The 19,907-nt window shown below is 39.8% G+C and overlaps 2 protein-coding genes across 2 annotated transcripts in view; one reads left to right on the forward strand and one right to left on the reverse strand.

The window, feature by feature from the left end:
• The window catches only part of CENPN (centromere protein N), a 27,784-nt gene extending 18,758 nt beyond the window's left edge, over positions 1–9,026 (reverse strand). Inside the window, exons 1-2 of the mRNA XM_008586321.1 lie at positions 8,815–9,026; positions 4,118–4,298 (exon numbers count right to left, since the gene is read on the reverse strand). Of these exons, the coding sequence (XP_008584543.1) occupies positions 4,118–4,288 (171 nt within the window). The 5' untranslated portion in view covers positions 4,289–4,298; positions 8,815–9,026. The remainder of the gene's footprint in view (positions 1–4,117; positions 4,299–8,814) is intronic.
• A 167-nt stretch (positions 9,027–9,193) lies between these two features.
• Positions 9,194–17,349, forward strand: CMC2 (C-x(9)-C motif containing 2; the record flags this gene model as incomplete). Its single annotated transcript, XM_008586324.1, has 2 exons — positions 9,194–9,339; positions 17,234–17,349. A coding segment is annotated over exon 2 (81 nt), but the record flags the coding sequence as incomplete, so codon positions are not given.
• Positions 17,350–19,907: the final 2,558 nt, after the last annotated feature.

Below are 19,907 nucleotides of genomic sequence, written 5' to 3' on the forward strand. Positions count from 1 at the left end.
GAGCGCCGCCGCGCTTCCCAAGCGGCGCACTATCCAGTGCGCCACCGGGCCGGCCCCTTATTCCTAATCTTAAAGGGAATGTATTCAATCTTACACATTAGGTAGGAAGTTAGTTGTAGGCTTTGTATAGATATTCTTTATCAGTTCAAGAGTTCATTTCTATTCTTAGTTTGCTAAATTTTCCTAAGGAATGGATATTGGATTTTGTCAAATTCTTTTCCTGTGTCTATAGTGATTATCATAAAAAAATTTAATTTGTTAATATGCTGTTATAATGATTGGTTTTCAAATGTTAAAACACCTTGCATTCCTAAAATGAAGTCCACTTGGTCATGATGTATACTTATTTTAATGTATTTGATTTGATTTGCTAAAATTTTGGTGAGAATAACTGCATCAGTGTTCATAAGAGATATTGACCTGTGGCTTTGTTCTCTCGTACTATCTTTTTCTGATCTTGGGGTCAGGGAATGCTGGCCCTACAGAATTAGCTGGGAAGTATTTCCTTTTCTTCACTTTTCTGGAAAAGTATGTAGAATTGAAAGTAGTTAGATTTCTACTTTCTCTGCTCTACTAATTCAGTTACCACTTGTTCTGTTTTTCAGCATCCAACATTTTGTTGACACATTTTATTTGCTGTATTCGCCTTTTCTTTCTGGCCTTGGGGATTTATGCTTTAAAAATAATTCCTTTATTGCTATTTTACTGGCTTTTCACAGAGTGTAGTGAGAAATGCCTGTTGATCTGCCAGATTTTACAGGAAAATGTTGGACTATGATTATACATATAATATAAAAAATATATATATACCTCTGTTCATGAAAAGGCATTAAGAAAGTGAAAAGGTAAACACAGAATGGGAGAAAATATTTGCCATACATTTATGTGACACAGGACTTATTAAAACGATATGAAGAACTATAACTCAATAAGAAAAAGGCAATCCCAAAGATGGAGAGCAAGATGGCTGACTAGAAGACCCTACTTCTCGTCTCTCCCACAAAGGTAGTAAAAACAACAAATAAACAACTACATTAAACATAAATAACTAAGAGAGTGCCCCATCTCATCAATGGAGTAAAAATTGCTAGTGAGAAAAGAAACTAAAGATAGCCACATAGAGAATGGAAGAAAATACCCAGCCTCCTCCACCACCACCACCCCAAGACTTAGGTGCAACAATAGGTTTGAGACCTTGAGTGCCTCCCCAAGTACCTGCACCTGGAACTCAGTGCCACTGCTTCACTATTCACAGCAGCCAAGATGAGGAATCAACCCAAGTGTTCATAAACAGATGAATGAATAAAGAAAATGAGGTACATATACACAATGGAATACTATTCAGCCATAAAAAAAGAATGAAATCCTGTCATTCACAGCAATGTGAATGAGGTTGGTGGACATTATATTAAGTGAAATAAACCACGAACAGACAGAGAAATACTGTATGTTCCCACTCATATGTGGAACCTAAGAAAGTTGATGGCAAATAAGTAGAGAGTACAATGGAGGTTACCAGAAGCTAGATAGGGTAGGGGGAAGGAGGAATGGTGAGTAGTTGGTTAATGGATACAAAAGTACAGCTAGATAGGAGGAATAATATCTAGAGTTCTTTAGCATTATAGGGTGACTATAACTAACAATTTATTGTATAGTCTCAATAAGCTAATAGGATTTTGAATGTTCCCAACATAAGGAAATGATAAATGTTAGAGGTAATGGAAAAAAAGATCAGTGGTTTCAGAGGAGGAGGTGGGGAGAGAGGATGAATAGGTGGAGCACAGAGGATTTTCAGGGCAGTAAAACTATTCTGTACGATCCTGAGATGGTAAACACATGGCATTATGCATTTGAAAAAACCTACAGAACTGTACAAAACAAAGAGAGAACCCTAATGTAAAACTGTGTTAATAATACATCGATACTGGTTCATAATTGTAAGAAATATACCACACTGATGTAACATGTTAATAACAGGAGAAACTGTATGGTTTTGTGTGTATGTTGGCAGGGGGGTTATGGCAAATATCTGTACTTTCTGCTCAGTTTCTCTGTAAATCTAAAACTGCTATAAAATGAAAGTCTATTAAAACAAACAAACAAAATGCAGAAGGAAAAAAAAAAAAGACAATCCAGTAGAAAAATGGGTAAATAATTAGACAACACAAAAGAGAATATCCAAATGATAATAAACATATGAAATAGCTCTTCACTTCATTTATCATCAGGAAATGCAAAATAAAACTACAGAAAAAAACCTCTACATACCTACCAGAAGGCTAAAATGAGAAGAATGGAAAATGTCAGCTATGACAAAGAAGGGGAGCTGAACTCACACACTGCTGGTGGGAGTGCAACGCTGGGCAACTCCATGTGAAAACAGTTTGATGTTATCTACCAAAGCTTAATATGCTCATACTCACTGACCCAGCAATTGCACTCCATACTGCTGGTGAGTATAAAATGGAAAAACCCCTTTAGAAAACTCTTTAGTATTATCTATCAAAACGCAGAACTGTATATGCACATCCTAGAAAATAGCAATTGCATTCTTAGGTATATACCAAACAGAAATGAGTACATACATTCATCAAAAAATAAGTAATATCATGTTCATATCAGCACTGTTATAATAACCAAACACCTGACTACCAAAATGCCCATCAACAGTACAGTGGATAAATGAATTGTACTCATATATTTATACAACAGAATTCAGCAGTGAGAATGAACAATGTACTACATGCAAAATGTGTCTGAAAATCACAACCATAATGTTGAATGAAGAAGCCATATACAAAAGAACATAAGGTGTGACTCAACTTTACAAAATCAGGCAAAACTAATGCTGTTAGAAGTTGGCATAGTTGATATCCTTGGAGTTGGAGACAATAGTAATGGTAATGTTTCTAGATATGGGTATTTGTTTCATGGATGTGCTCAGTTTGTTAAAATACATATATCTAGACACTTTTCTGCAAGAATTTTATACTTAAAAAGTTGTGGGTTTTGTATTGAGTGTGTATAGCAGTGTATACAGTAAAAAGTGAAAATTCTTCTCTTTCCTACCATCATGCTCCCTACGCCAGCCAGAGGTAACAGTCAGATATATATATCCTTCTAGACTTCTACAGCAGGGTTTCTTAACGTTGGCACTATCGACATTTTGGGTTAGATAATTCTGTGTTATGGAGGGCTGTGCTATGATGTCAAGAAGCACCCCTGGCCTCTGCCCAGTAGAAGCCAGTAGGCCCCCACACCTATAATTTTGACAACCAAAATGTCTCTAGAGATTGCCAAATGTCCTGGGAGGGACAAAATTGCCACAGCTGAGGACTCTTGCTCTGTACATAGCCATTTATATGTATGCATATTATATAGCTTCTTTCAATGTAGTACACGAAGATCTAGTTTATTCTTTTTAATGGCTGTAGAATGTTTTGTTATTGGATGTATCATTATTTATCCCATCTCCTACATATAACTGTTCTAATTTTTGTTTTCACAACAGTGCTAAAGTTGATATCTTTATATATAAATATTTACATACTAAGCTATATAAATTATATTATTTATATATACCTGCTTATTTTTTATTATTTTCTCAGTATAAATTTCCAGAAGTGGAATTGCAAAAAAGCACATTTATTTAAAAATTAATGAGGGAAGAGTATATTGGAATATGGGAATTCTTTGTACTATACTTGCAACTTTTCTGAGTCTGAAACCATCTTAAAACAAAAAGCAAATAAGTAAATAAACACATGTGAAAGAGAGAGTGCCTCTTTCCTCACAAGTTTGCCAACACATTTGGGTGTTACTATCTTCATCCTCGATAATTGGTCAGGCTAAAAAAATACTGCTCTTATTTTAAGTTGTATTGATTTTCTTTTTGTCCCATGATGTTACTTTTTTTCTCTTGTTGATTTGTAAGCACTTTTTTTAAGTTGAAAAGGCCAGTTAAAAATTAGTTTCTTCTCCACTACAGCAGTACATAGTACTCATGACTTCACAGTTTAACAGCTGCCTTAAATCTCTTTTGGACTAAGGAAAGGAAGAAAAAAACAACCAAAAGGGGCAGCATGTTGTCCAAGGCTATCATTTCAAACACTCTTACCTCACATAGCAGTATCAAGTGCTGAATGAGAGATTCCTTATTCTGCTGGAAGTTTACAGTCTGCAGTTGATTTTCAGATAAAAAATCCCATCCTTTCAGGATTGTCATTATTTCAGTCTTGGGGATTTTCAGGATGGTCCTCCTGATAAACTCGGCAACAGTCTCATCCATTTCTTTGGCACTTTAACAAAAAATCAGCACAACAAAATATTAACCAAATACAGAAGTTTAACTGTATATTTTTCAGCATATTTCTAGCTGAGATTTTGATTTGTAGGTAAAACATCCAAATGTTTCCCTTTTTTCAGCCAGTCTATAAGGAGTGTTTCAGCATGAGGATTTAATTATTTTCTCCTTAGGCTGTTTATTTAGGTATATTTTAGAGTTTTTAAAAAATTGGTGCCATCTCTCTTTTCTTGGCTAGATTATTTTGATCTCCTGATGGCAATGATATATAAATCATTCATCCATTCACTGATTCATGTAATCAATTACTGAGCATCTGTGCTAGTCAGGCACTGCTCTAGGTACTGGGGATAGATACATTTTTAGCCAAAAAGAGAATAATCCTTTCCAGTATGGAGCATCCATTCTAGTGGGGAAAGAGAGACAAAAGGAAAATCACAAAATATGTTAACAGTGAGAAGTGGTGTGGAGAAAATGGAATAATGGAGTAATAGTTAGATAGGAGGTGCTCAGTTTCTCTAGGTTTGGGTTTCAGGACACACCTCTGGGTTTCAAGGCACTCCCCCAAGTTATCTCAGGCCCCTTCTCTAGGACCTCCCCTAGAGGAGTTACTGTTGCTTGTTAGACCTATTTTCAGCACCAATATGGGGAAATTGAGACCACAAGGGGCCGACTTATGCAAATCCAGTAGCTGAGCATGCTCAGTAAAAGGGAGTTTATCCTTTGAATGACCTTCCACTAGGTGTGCTAAAGAGTACAGGATATTCTTGAATATGTTCAGTGCATGCAATAGAATTTGACCAATGAACATACCCTAATAGGAGACTGAGCATGTGCAAAATTATGTTATGTAACAGGGAACCATCCCTTAATTGAATATTCACCAGATAGTTGAATATGTATTAGGTAGTGAAACTATAAAAGCTAATCCCAGCACAAGGTGGGGTTGTTGCTCCCTGAGCCAGCCTTCACTCTGTACTAAACTTTAAGTATTTCTTACTTTTGTATTAAACTTGGTGGACCCTGCTCAGCCTCTGGAGCTAGGCCGTACTGTCTCTATGAAGTCTGTATTTCTTACCTGTTACATTAAACCTATTTTCATCTTCTGCTGTGACTCTGCTCTTGAATTCTTCCCTGTGGTGGGGTTATGAACCTGGTAAGAGGATGGGGTGGGTTGAGGCCAGCTCCTGGCCTCCCCAGACCCTCTTCTCTGACATCAATAGTGTTAGGTAGGCTGGGTGTGAGGTGGGTGTGGAGGAGATGAGAGAGCAGGCATCACAGAGGTGACATTTCATGCAATCCTTGGAGGGGAGGAAGTCATGTGGTGGAAGAACCTTCCAGGTAGAGGGAACAGTAAGTGCAGTCGCCTTGAGGCAAGAACCTGCCTGGGGTTCCTGTTCTAGGAACAGGAAGGAAGCAACTGGCAGGAGTAGAGAAAAAGAAGAGGTGTAAGGAGGAGGTGAGGTCAGAGATCATGGAGAGCTCTCAGGGCCACTGCAAGGATTGGAGCTTTTACTCTGGAAGGTGTTGAGCAGAGGCAGATATGCTCCTGCTTAGGTTTTCTACTGGGATCAATCTGGTCACTGTACTGAGAATGTGGTCTAGGGAAGCAAAGACAAAAGCAGGAAGCCAGTGAGGAGGCTATTGTGATTATGTGGCTAAGAGATGAGGGGGACCAAGGTGGAGGTGGTGAGAACAGGTCATATTTTGGATGTACTTTTAAGAGAGAGCCTAAAGGGTTTCCTGATGGATAGATGCAGGGTGTGAAAGAGAGGAACCAAAGATGAAACCAAGGTTTTACCAGGCAGCTCAAAGGACAGACTTATTGAGATGGGGAAGACTGTGCATTGGGCAGAGGAAAGCTCAAGAATTCTGTAATTCTGTTTTGAGCCTGTAAATTTTAAGATAACTGTGAGACTCCAATTGGAGATATTGATCAACAGCTGGATTTATGAGTCCAGAGGACAGTTGCCAATTAACAAAGAGCAATTACCTCACTTTTCCTGCCCCATGCCCGAAAGTGAGATTCTTCAATTGTCTGAAAGGTCCTGAGCCCCAAATCCAGCGTGACTCCCTCAGCAACAGTCAAGGGCAATACTCTTCAGGAGCATGATGAGTGGCTGTATTAGATATGTAGCACAGTGAAGTGGGATTCTGAGCCCTTTTATTACTTTCCTCATGGCCAAGGGTGACAGCTGATCCCAACTCTGCTATCTCATTTGGGGACACTGATGGGCATCTTTCTCTCCTTAAATATTGCAGTGGATTGAATTATGTCCCCCAAAAACTCACTGAAGCTAGAATTGTGTCCAAGTTTTATGTATTAGAAACTTAGCTCACACTGTGACTGGTAAGAGGGTGGGAAATCCTATTATGGTATTTGGAAGGTGGAGCCTTGAAGAGGTGATCGGATGGTAGGACCATGCTGTAGCAAATGGATTAGAAATGGTGGTCAGGGGCATAGTTCTGAGGGCTTTAAAAGAGGAGAGTCTGTCTCTTGCTCTTGCTCTGCTTTCTCTGCTTCCACCATCTTGCAATGTGAGACCCCTAGGTCACTGTCACCACCACCGGATGGACTCTGGACTTCTCAGCCTCAGAAACAGTAAGCAACAAATTTCATTTTCTTTATAAATCACCCACTTTCAGGTATTTTGTTATAAGCAACAAAAATGGACTAATACAAATATAGAACACAATAAGCAAGCAAGCATGATTTCTAAACAAAGAGTAAGCACAGTATCTGCAGACTTCAACTTCCCTTAACAGCCTATTGTTTAGGAAGAAGCACACAGACCTTGGTGTATGTGTTTAAGAAAAAAGGCAGAAATCAGTCTGTCAGTATGCTTCCATCACAACTCTGAGATTTCCAAGGACAAAGAGAAGAACATTCCCCTACAAGAATCCTGGCTGTGACTTATTTCTACCATCTTAAGTATTTGTTGAACATTGAATATAATTTAATATTGCCCTCTTCCTCCTATGGCTAATTCACTGTACTATAGAAAGATACTGAAAACAATAGTAAAAAAATAGGAAAGATAACGAGTTATTTGGAAAGAGAAAAATAACTAAATTAAGATCATGGGAACAGAATCAGGATCATGAAATGGAGTCTAATTTATTTACTTGTTCAGATACAGTATTATCCTATTTTAAGGTCAAGACTAAAATCTTCACCAAGGTCTACGAGGCCCTGTGTTATCTGGCCCTTGCTTCTCTCTCCTTGGCTTTCTGAGCTCCAGCTTCCATGGCCTGTTAATTTCTATAATACAGAATGATCCCTCTAGAGAAGGGCCATTGTACCTGTAGTTACCTCTGCCAAGAAGATTCTTTCTGTACATACTCCAGTGACTTCACGTTATAATTCAAGTCTCAGCCTACATCACTTCTCCTTAGAGAGACTTATTCTGAATTCAAGCAAAAGTTACCTCCCCACCTTCCACTGCTTGTCTTTACATAAGTGTCTGAAATTATATTATTATTTTATTGTCTCCACAATATTTTTTTGAGCCCCAAAGCAGGGACTATGTTTGTCTTATTCATAGCCATACCCCTAGAATCTAGAACGATGTCGGTCAGTAAGTCTAGATGGTTCAAGAGTCGTGTAATATGTACTTGATAAGTACTTGTGGAACGAATGCCTAGATACGCTCACTAAGCAGTATGTCTAAGGAGATAACCTGGGAAGCGTTAGGGTTCAACAGTCAAGGAAATAAACCAATACTTCTTTCATTAAGATCACTTAGGGACGAGGGCTGTAAAAATATAGATTGTTAGGCCCCATCAAGTTAAACTGGGGAGAGGGCGCATGTGAGATTTAGCATCTTTTAAAGTACCTCAGATGATTCTCGATTTTGGGTAAAGTTTGCAGAACCCCATTCTAAAGAAATCTGGTAAAAAGAGCGCACTCAATCTCACCAGTAAAGATGGAAAATCCTTTATGAAACGTTTCCTCTGTGACTATCTTTCAACGTTCATTTTACTTCCCTGCGCTTTAGAATAGTGCCTGGCATACGGTAGGCTCAAGATAGTATATTTGTTTAATGAACCCGTGACAAAAAAGATCCCTTTTAAGTAATATTCCTGTAAACACACACCGCCGAATAGTTGCAAAAGGGAGCATAAGGAGTAACGCAAAAGGATGCATGGACGAAAAGAACAGAAGCCCGTGCGAACTAAATATCAAAACAAAACCACACTAGGAAAGGCAGCGCTCGGAGAGTTGGGCGGCCCGTCACGTGACAGCCGGCGCGGCTCCGGCGCAGACGCACGCCCTACAGAAGGCTCCGCCCCCACCAGGGCGGATGTGACGCCACGGTCAAGTCTCACTGCCCTCTTCCACCTCAGCCTCAACCACAATTCCCCGTCCTCAGCCCGGCACCGAGCATCAATCCTGTGCCTCGGACGCGCGGCAGTCGCGAAAAAATCGCCACAGAGGCCTGGGATTTGTCTTTCTCAAAGTTCCGCGCACCTTCCGGGGCTCGATCCCATGCGGCCAGGCGCTCTCTTACCGGCCCTCATCTCCAGCCGTCTCGCTCCTCGGCAGCTGTTCCCGCCCGCTGCGCCTTCAAAGCCACCAATTGCAGTTCCAGCTGCCCTCAAGCTCCGCCCACCGGAGCTCAAACGTTGGATTGTACCTTGGGTACAGGGGGCCGCATGGGGGGCTGCGACAGACGTGAAACTCACCGAGCCCCAGTGTCTTCTTCTTAGTAGAGAATATTGTTTAAATAAAGTTAGATTCAGTGACAAAATCTGGATTGTTGATTCGGTTTGTTGTTTAGGCGGTGCCGTCCCTCAGTGGACTCGCTCTCCCTCCCCCCACAGCGTCCAGGAGTGGGCTCGTCCAGGCCAGGTGGCGCATGCGCCTCGGAGGAGGGCGGCGGGGGCGGAGCGGACGGGGTCGACTGTGGAGGGCGCCGAGGGCGTTCGCGGCTTGCTCGGCGGCCCTGCTCTTGGCTTCCGGGCCTTACGCCTTTGCTTCGGGAGTCTTTGTCGGTGGCTATCGCTTCAGCCTTCCCCGTGTGGGCTCGAGTCGGGTGAGTCTCGGGAGTCCGGGCCGTTGTGAGGAGCGGTCCCTCGTCCCTCCTCAGGTCCCCTGAGGGTGCGCGCCCTATTCTAAGCCAACCGCCTGCTCTCTGAGGAGGACGACCCGGCCCCTCGTACTCGGGGCCACCTTGCTCCCGTAGCAGGGCGGCTGCGCTGCGGAATGTTCTGGGGTGGCTGGGGGCGGAGGTGAAGGGGCGTCCTAAGGTTTCTGCCGTCAGGCCTTTGCTCGGAACACGCTGGTGGTTAAGAGCAGCCTGTGGATGTCACTCGCTGTTCGAATCCGCCCTTGGCTCACTAGCCCCGCGACCTTGTGCAGGCTCCTCTCCCTTGGCTTTCTCGCCTGTAAAATGGGTATAACCCATCGCATCGGATTTGGAGAGTGAAACCTTAAGTCGGTGTCAGACGCGACGAGCGCTCGGCAAACCTTTCTATTATCATTGTTTATCTAAGAACTGAGGGTTGCGTGTAGTAAACTGGGGCATGTTTGAGTGCATCTCAGCTGCAGTGAAAGTTGTCACTCATCCGTCTTGTGACGTGAGAATCCACTAAGCCTTGTTAGTACCCTTTTCAAGGAGAGTAGACATTCAGATCCCTTTTATTGGGTTTAAAGATGACCGTGCTTGTATTTTCACATTAGGCGTTTTATGTAGAGTCTTAAGTAAAGCGAAGTTTTGGAAATTGTCATTGGAATTTTTCGGTGCCTAGAAGTTTGCGCTGGCAAAGGAATTCTGTTGTGACGCCCGCCAGCCCCATGCGTCTCTCTTCGTATACGTACAGGCATTTGCACTTGTTTAGTTAATTTAAAATGAGCCTCTTTCCATCGTTTTTTAATGTGTTGTGGTCTGAACTAATTTTCAGTCTCTCATAAATCACAAATTCAACATTACGCAAACATTTATTGGGCACTTACTATGTGCATTTACAAGAATAGTCCCTCACTAGCCTGTGCGATGAGGTGCGTGGATTTTTTTTCTCTGAAATTCACATGATTTGGCAGAGTACTCAACACCTAGTAAATACTGATAAATGTTTATTCAGGGAGAGCTACAATGTGGGCCCATTCCTTGAGAAACCATTTGGTGGAAGTCAGATAGTTAAGCCCTTCTCCCAGGAAGCCCTGGGGTTGCTCTGGGTTGCAACGTGGCGAGGTCTCTACTCAGGGAGAGCTTGTCACTTAGTAGCATCTGCTTAGATTTACTCACTTTTTGGCTGTGATAAGTAGAAGTGGGTAGAGTAGGCAATCCCCTACTATGTCTGCTACCTCTGCTGCAATGTGGTTCATAGTTTGAAGAAGGTGGAAAATACCAACTTAACAAATACCAGGGCTTTCTAAAATGTAGACTTTTAAAGACTATGTTATAGAAAGCATAAAGTGTTAGTTTACAGTTTTTTTTTCTGTAAAACAGATCTTCAGACTCTGAATAAGAGACATTTCTGGTCTTGCTTATTTTAACATAACATCAGAAATTGTAACTGTGTGTAAACTTATTTCCGGTGCAGCCATACAATAGCAAAATCTTTCTAAACAAAAATGAAGTGGCATTAAAATACAGGGTTTCCCCCGTCATATAGATCTGCTGGAAGTTGTGTTATTAGAATGCGTATTACCCCTTTTGTGGAGTTAATATATTACTTGCTCTTCATTTATTTATGTTCTGAAATTGTGCCATCTGGTGGCTGAAATCTGAAGTCTTGATAAACAAAGGTGAAGGAGTGAATAAAACTATAATTTTCTGTCTTCAGTGAAAGTGTCCTACTGCTTCTACTCTCCCAGACTACCCCAAGGAAAAGGAAAAGTAGCTTTGTTAGGAGCCTGTTAGATATCAAAACATCACATTTTCACAGCTGAAAAATTTTAGTTTCAGTGGACTGTTTTGGTGTCATTGTGTGCATACTTGATGAAGTGAATGGGGCTGGCATGGTGAGGGAGGTGGTGTGTTTGTAACACTTTTACTCTTCTGATGTTTTCTAAATGAAAGTGTACAGGTGGGACTGAAGTTTTGTGTTTAACTAAATAATAATAGTTGGAATGGAATTTATCCCTCTCTCTCTCTCTGTCACTGCAGACATCCAAATGAATGTTGCCCTCATATTCATAATGCTGCTAATATTCATAATTACCTTGGCACTACCCTTTTGAAATTGTTTTCTGTATTCTTAGTAGTAGCAAGTGTTTATCCTTTGAGTGTGCATTTTACTTTTGGAAAGTACTTAAAATTTAATTGAATTGTGAACTTAGATTTGAGAAGAAACTTAAAAGTACAGTGCGGGAATATACTCTGTGACATCCTTAATTGATGTAGCCATTCTCTTTTGGACAGATTCATTTTGGACAGTCTCAGTATGACAGATAACTCAGAGCTTCACACAGCAGCCTGTTTCATTGTTGGGCAAATCCATGAAGATGACATGGATTTGCAACTTTCACCCTGTTTTCTAGTCTACACTGCAGACCTGTCATAGAGTAAACTCAGTTCGGCCTTTCTCATCATGTGACTGAGAATTTCAGATACACAAATAGTACTTTACATTGTTACTCTCACTGTTTACTATTTCAGATAGTCTCACATTTGTTATTTTAACAATGAAAATAACACTGAAATATTGGTCAAGAGTTAGTTTCATTTCATGGAGGAAGAGACTTAAGTCTTAGATTAGTAACCAAAATGATAAACTTGTGAATAGCTGAGTCCACAGTTTTTGCCTTCAAATCCACATCTTTTTCCTTCAAATTCATTGCTTATCCCACTTAACCAGGCTATTTCTTTTTTATATCTCCCATGTTATGAGCTTTTCTAAGTTGGTAAATGTTCCCAGCTTCATCAGTTGTTTTCTGTTTAAACCTAGTGTCAAAACCGTCTCCATCCTGAACACTTCTCCCAGGAGTATTCAGATTATCAGTATTCTAAATGTGGTTGACCAGCGATGAGTACAGTACTTCTTTTTTCTGTTTGTAATATTACAGAATAATACCACGTTGACTTCTTTGGAACTTAGGCCTAGAATTGTGCCTGTTGAACTTATAGCCAACCAAAGGTTCTTTGTAAAATAGTTTGTTCTGTTTGAATTTATTTCATTCACAAACTTCTGCAAAGGCAATCTTTTCTATTTTAAACATGCAAAAAAGTCCTTCATGGTGAGAGGTTGTGTTGGGTAGTAACTTTGCCACTTATTGTGTGACCTCGGGCTTAGTTTGTCTATGCGAATGTGGGTAATGCATTCTTTGACCTACAAAAAAGCAATTTCTTATGGTTCAACTGAATTTAAAAGAGTACCCACTTTATAGGGTTGTTGGATTGTTATAAGACTTGTGTGTAGTGCATGGTAAGTGCTCAGCAAGTTTTCTAAACTAATAATGTTATCTTATGTCTCTGAAGAAATTTAAAAAATAAGAATATGGAATATATAGCCTTTTTTCAGTTTGCAAAAAATATTTTGAGTTTTAATAGTGTTATTAGAATGACTTTTAAAGATGACTACTGGAAGGTATCAGCACTTATTTAAATGTGTTCTGAGAGAACAGTGTCATTGTTGTACAATCATGCTTCATATTTTACACTCAGGGGTACAGCATTACATCCATGTATGCAACCAACATTTAGGCAAAGCTAGATGACAGGGGTGGATGAAAGGGAGCATAGGTGAAGGGTGAATAGAAGGACAGGGGAGGAAGAGTATATCTAGCTAAGAAGATATGGTGGAAGAAAGGGGAATGATTGGTAAAGCAAGGTATTTGTTAGATAATGGATAAGGTGAATGGAGATTTAGGTCAAGTACTTTCTTACCGAGAATAAGAAAAGGAAGCTAAATTAAGCCATTTTATTCTTTCACGTAGTCATCTAGGATAAGAAAGTAGAAGGGCCCCATAAATATATATAATTATTATTTGTCAATTAAAAATAAAACTAAATTTTAAAAAATTAGAAGGGAAGATGTTTTATTGGTACCCTAGCTAGGTCTACAGTACATACATATTTGAAGTAAACATTTGTTATAGAGGGAGGAAAATATGTATCATTATATGTATTTATATTCATAAGCAATGTGCATATATGTACTATCTCAGCAGACAGATGTCTTCTCAAGTATTTGTCAATAAAAGAGGTCATCTTAAGCTTGTTTCTGAACTGTAAAGGCACACATTTGAGGGCAGGTTGAAAGAAATGTGCAAAGTATTTTCTGAAACACGTTTACAAAATAAGTTGAAGACATTTTCAAGGTGACCAAATAAAGCATACATCTTTCAGTAAAAAATGAGCATACATCTTCTTTCAGTGATAAGTGAGGCAAAATCCAGATAACTAATACCATACATAAATATAGGTGCATAATATTGGTGTAATGTTAGATAACTTAAATTGCTAAACTGTATGAAACTTCATTTTTCTGAGGCAAAAAATTTGTGTCATTAAAGGATCTGTAGTCAATGGCAGGCAAACAATTCCGTTTTCCATTTCAAATAAATTCTTAACTAGTTGCAGTAGCCTGATTTGTGATCTTCAGCTGTGTGTGTGTGTGTGTGTGTGTGTGTGTATTAGTTACTGAATGGAGCAGTGATCTACTGGTATTTTTATAGGTTGCAATCTGAAATAGTAGCTATGCTCTTATCCTCTGCCATTATTTGTTCAGAAACTTTTTTGGATTTTATTTGTTGGGAGTGAAGGTGGATGGGCAGTTGGAATTTTTCAGAACTCTTTTAAAACAGCTTTATTGAGGTATAATTAACATAACGTAAAATTAACCCATTGTAAGTGAATTCAGGGATTTTAGTAAATTTGTGGAGTTGTGCAACCATTACCGCAATCCAGTTTGAGAACATTTTCATCACTCAAAATTTCCTTTGTACCCATTTGCAAGTTAATCCCCATTCTCTTCTTCAATCCTGGGCAATCAATGATTTGCTTTTTGTTTCTATAAATTTAGTTTTTCTAGACATTGCATGTACATGGAATCATACAATATGTAGTCTTTTGCATCTGGCTTGTATTTAGCATAGGGCTTTTGAGGTTCATCAGTGTTAGAGCAAGCATCAGTAGTTCATTTAATTGCCAAATAATATTTCATTGTATAGACACAGTACATTTTGTTTATCCATTTACCCAGTTATTGCTCATTTAGATGGTTTCCACTATTGGCTGTTATGAATAATGTTGCTATGAATATTTGCATACACGTCTTTGTGTGGATCTATGTTTTCTTTTCTCTTGGGTAGATTCCTAGGAGTATAATTGCTGGATCATATGGTAACTATGTGTTTAACTTTTTAAGAAACTTCTAAATTGTTTTCCAAAGTGTCTACTATTTTGCATCCCCAGTAGCAATGCATGAGGTCCAGCTTCTCCATATCCTAGCCAGTGCTTGGTATTGTCTGTCTTTTTTTTTTTTTTCCTTTTTCTGTCTTTTTCACTGACTGGTAACGGGATCGCAACCCTCAGTGTTGCGCCCGCACCGCGTTCAACCAGTGAGTGGGAACCGGTCTCCACATGGGATCCGAACCCTCGGCGGGAGCGCCGCCACGCTCCCAGAGGGCGCACTCTCCAGTGTGCCACCGGGCCGGCCCATCTGTCTTTTTGATTATAGCTATTCTGGTAGGTATGGTGATATCTTATTGTGGTTTTAATTTAGGTTTCCCTAAAGACTAAGGGTGTTGAGCATTTTTTCATGTGCATTATTAACCATTCCAGTATCATCTTTGGTGGAATATCAGTTCAAATCTTTTGACCTTTGTGTGTGCGTGTGCGTGTGTGTGTATGTGTGTGTGTGTGTGCGTGTGTGTGTTTCATCTGTTTTTTTTTTTTTGTCCTTTTTGAGACCGGCCGCACCGCGCTCAGCCAGTGAGCGCTGTGAGCGCACTGGTCATCCCTATATAGGATCCAATAATTCCACTAAATCACACTAGAGCACATATGTGAATTCCTATAAACCCCAAGTAACATTTACCCCTCAAAGACATATTTCTTTTTTGAAGTAGAGCTGCTTCAACACCCTGTCCCAGGCACTGAAGCATCAGGGCAACACCTCTTCCTCACGATCTGAATCTGCAAGCCTCATTTGTGCTCTCCTGTGGTTTCCCATTTTGCCAGTTATCACTTCTCCTTTCTTATACAACATAGAAGGTTTGACTCCAAAGTTCTCCCCATAGCTGCAAAAGCGACCATATATGTACAACCTATCCTGCTTAATACTGTAGCCAAAGGAAAACTAAAATCACTCACACAGGAGGTGAACCAAGGTAGTCAGTGGCTTATCATATATATATATATATATATATATATATATATATATTAATTTTTATTTTTTAGAGAAGTTTTAGGTTCTTAGCAAAATTAAGAGGAAAGTGCAAAGAGATTCCATATGTGTATCCATTTGTCTGTCAATGGACAGTTTGGGTTGCTTCCATGTTTTAGCTGTTATGAACAATATGCTGTGAACATGGGTGTACAAATATCTCTTCAAGACCTTGCTTTCTGCTCTTTTGGTATATACTCAGAAATGGAATTGCTGGATTTTATGGTAATTACATTTAAAAATTTTTGAGGTTGTATCAGTCCGTTTTTGTGTTGCTGTAACAATACCTGAGACTGGGTAATTTATAAAGAAGAGAGGTTTATTTGGCTTACGATTCTGGGACAGCTGCATCTGGCACGGGCCTCAGCCTGCTTCTACTCATGGCGAAAAGCGGCAGCCAGCATCACATGGTGAGAGGAAGCAAGAAAAAGAGAGAGGGGAGGTGCAAGGGTCTTTGCTCTCATGGGAACTAATAAAGAGAGGACTTAGTCACTATCCCTGCCCCTCAGGTAGAGCATTAATCCATTCATGAAGGATCTGCCCCCATGACTCAAACAGCTAACAACACTGCCACATTGGGAATCAGGTTTCCAACATGAGTTTTGGAGGGGAAAAACGTCCAAACTCTATCAGAGGTATGCCATACCATTTTCCACAGCAGCTGTACCATTTTACATTTCCACCAGCAATGCACAAAGATTACAATTTCTCCACATCCTCTTCATCACTTGTTATTTTCTGTATTTTTTTGATAGTAGCCATCCTAATGAGTGTGAGGTGGTTCCTATGTTTTCTTTTTTGGAACTTTTAAAAGATTAAAGCAATAATTGGTTCTTTTGGTAATCTTTTCTGAGTTAGAAAGAATGGGTTAAAAAAAGAAAGAGGTGAAAATTGCGCTACATAACTATAGCAGTCACTTCAAAATAATGTTTTTCCTTTGACCTTGGCTGCTAATTTTCTTTGTGAATGAACCAATTAAACTTAATTTCAGGGATTTCGGCTTCATGTTTGCAGTGTAATAGTTAGTTTTTTGGATGTACTTGTTAAATTTGAAAAAATTTGTTAACATCTGCTTCTTGTTTCACTTTATCATTTAGTAAGGTTTTCTCAGCCAGATGTTAAAAAGAAAGCCATTTATATTAATTCACACTAATGTGAGACTGACTAATGGCCCTTTTGCTCTCTAAGAGGAATACACATTTTAAAAGAATTAAAAGCCCATTCTCTTAATTGGTAGAATTTCATCTGAACAAAATGAGATATAATCAATTTCAGGAATGTGTGGGAAATATTTGAAGTTAGGCTTATCAATATCGGTAAGCTGTTTCTGCTTGAGTACTTATCTGTAGGATTGGGTCTCGAGGATTCCTTCTTTTTTCTGAACCTGCAGCTTCTCTAAACATTCCTGATAACTTACTGAATATATTAAATCATTGGATAAGGCTGAGGCTCAAGTTTAATAATCTGCTTAAGGTCACACAGCTGGTAAATGGTTAACATTTCTGATAAAAGTCTCTGTAGGTTCTTACTGAAAGTACTTTTAGGTGGCATTAACAAATATATTCATGCATATTCAAGACACTCTTGTATCCACAGGTTGCACTGCTGTGATCCATCACCTTCTCCTAAAGATGCATCCTGACTTATCTCCACACTTGCACACTGAAGAATGCAACATCTTGATTAACTTGCTTAAGGAATGTCACAAAAATGTAAGAATTCAGAAAACTACCACAAAATAAAAACGAAACTTAGGTACAACACATTGATGTAAAACGTTATCTCCATTAATGGAAAGTAATGATAATGTCTTAGCAACAGGTCTTTTTTTTTTTTTTTTGTCTTTTTGTCTTTTTTCCGTGTCCGGCAACGGATCGCAACCCTCAGTGTTGCCCCCGTACCGGACCGGGGACCGGCAACGGGATCGCAAGCCTCGGCGTTGCTCCCGCGCCTCGCTCAGCCAGTGAGCGGGAGCCGGTCTGTATGTGGGATCCGAACCCTCGGACGGGAGCGCCGCCGTGCTTCCCAAGCGGCGCACTATCCAGTGCGCCACCGGGCCGGCCCTTAGCAACAGGTCTTTTTTTTTTTTTTTCTTTTTTCCCTGTCCGGCAACGGATCGCAACCCTCAGTGTTGCCCCCGTACCGGACCGGGGACCGGCAACGGGATCGCAAGCCTCGGCGTTGCTCCCGCGCCTCGCTCAGCCAGTGAGCGGGAGCCGGTCTGTATGTGGGATCCGAACCCTCGGACGGGAGCGCCGCCGTGCTTCCCAAGCGGCGCACTATCCAGTGCGCCACCGGGCCGGCCCTTAGCAACAGGTCTTTTTTTTTTTTTTTCTTTTTTCCCTGTCCGGCAACGGATCGCAACCCTCAGTGTTGCCCCCGTACCGGACCGGGGACCGGCAACGGGATCGCAAGCCTCGGCGTTGCTCCCGCGCCTCGCTCAGCCAGTGAGCGGGAGCCGGTCTGTATGTGGGATCCGAACCCTCGGACGGGAGCGCCGCCGTGCTTCCCAAGCGGCGCACTATCCAGTGCGCCACCGGGCCGGCCCTTAGCAACAGGTCTTAGTAAAGATTAACAATTAATGCATGTAATTTTTCAGAAACCACCTCCTTTTATGATTAGTAAAAAATCAAGCATGATAGTTTGTTAGGGAACTTCTAAAGTAGCTTGTAGTAGTTAGAATCCATGTTCTTAAGGTAAAATGATTTTTCTTTCCTAATTATAGGGTGCTGGAACAATTATGTTCAGCTCTGACTCTTCTGATCATAATGGCATTATTCTGAGATTATCTGCTCCTTGATGGCTACTGTATTAGTCCGTTTATGTTGCTTATAACAAAATACATGGAACTGGGTAATTTATAAAGAAAACAGAATTTATCGCTTGCAGTTTCTAAGGCTGAGAAGTCCAAAGTCCATCTGGTGGTGGCAACAGTGACCCAGGGTTCTCACATTGCAAGATGGTGGAAGCAGAGAGAGCAGAGAGACAGACTGTCCTCTTTTTTTAAAGCCTTCAGAACCCCACCCTGACCACCATTTTTCATCCATTCACTACTGCAGGGTCCTACAATCTAATTACCTCTTCAAGGCTCCACCTTTCAATTACCATAATAGGATTTCCCACCCGCTTAACAGTCACGGTGGGGGCTAAGTTTCTAATACATAAAACTTGGGGGACACAGTTCAAGCTCCAGTGAGTTTTGGGGGGACATAATTCAGTCCACTACAGCTACCATTCTGTGTTTAATGGTAATTGAAGCATTCTATATAATTAGATGTTAACTAGATTTAATTTATAATTGGTCTAGTCCAATGAGTTTTCTTAATTGTTAGTGGAGTGGAAGTAAAATTCCATGTTTAAAACCAAAATAGAAAAGGAGCCTATATTTGGAATGCATTAAATCAAACTGATATTTTTATAGATGTTGAATATTTAGCTTTTTCGTGTGTATTTGATGCATGACACAGTTGTTTTAAGAAGGATTCATGTTTTTCTTTTAACTTTGCATGATGCATTAGTTATTTTTCTCATGATATTCATAAACTGTAGGTATGTATAATTATAATAATAGTAAGTATCACTTAAATGAGTAAAATGTGAAGACCAAAAGTAAGGTAGCGAGTAATATTTATAAACTGTGAAGTCAGATATTTTTACTGGTTCAAAGAATGTTGTTGATGACTATATACTTTAGGTAAACTATTTTCACCATACATTTGCATCAAGAATTGGAATCTGTTCTTCTCTCCCTACTTACCCAAACCAAAAAATGAACCAGATTACATAAGTAAAACACACCTTTATATTTTTTGTAAAAATATAAAATGTTTACTTTTTAAAGAGCAAGAACTGATTATTTGTGTTGACTTAATGCAGAATATTTTAATTCTATATATGGTCAGTTACAGGCAGAGATAAAAAAGGAGAGAGGGTCTGCTAACAAAAGGAACAGTGGAGAGAAAGAGACTTTGCGGAATAACATGTCAGTCTTGTCATTGAGGATTTTGCCAATATAACCCTTTAGAATTGTGTTGTGTTTTTCACAATACTAGACATAAATTAAGATATCATCATTTAATATTTATTTCCTAGGTTAATCAAGTTAAACACCAGAGTTTTTCAATCCTTGCTTTTTTTTTTAATTTTTAGTTTTTTAAAAATTTTATTTTGTCAATATACAATGTGGTTGATTATTGTGGCCCGTTACCAAAACCTCCTTCTCTCCTCCCTCTCCCCACTCCCTCCCAACAATGTCCTTTCTGTTCGCTTG

Source organism: Galeopterus variegatus, unplaced genomic scaffold (genome assembly GCF_000696425.1).
Source record: "Galeopterus variegatus unplaced genomic scaffold, G_variegatus-3.0.2 Scaffold3932, whole genome shotgun sequence".
NCBI classification, from domain to species: Eukaryota; Metazoa; Chordata; class Mammalia; order Dermoptera; family Cynocephalidae; genus Galeopterus; species Galeopterus variegatus.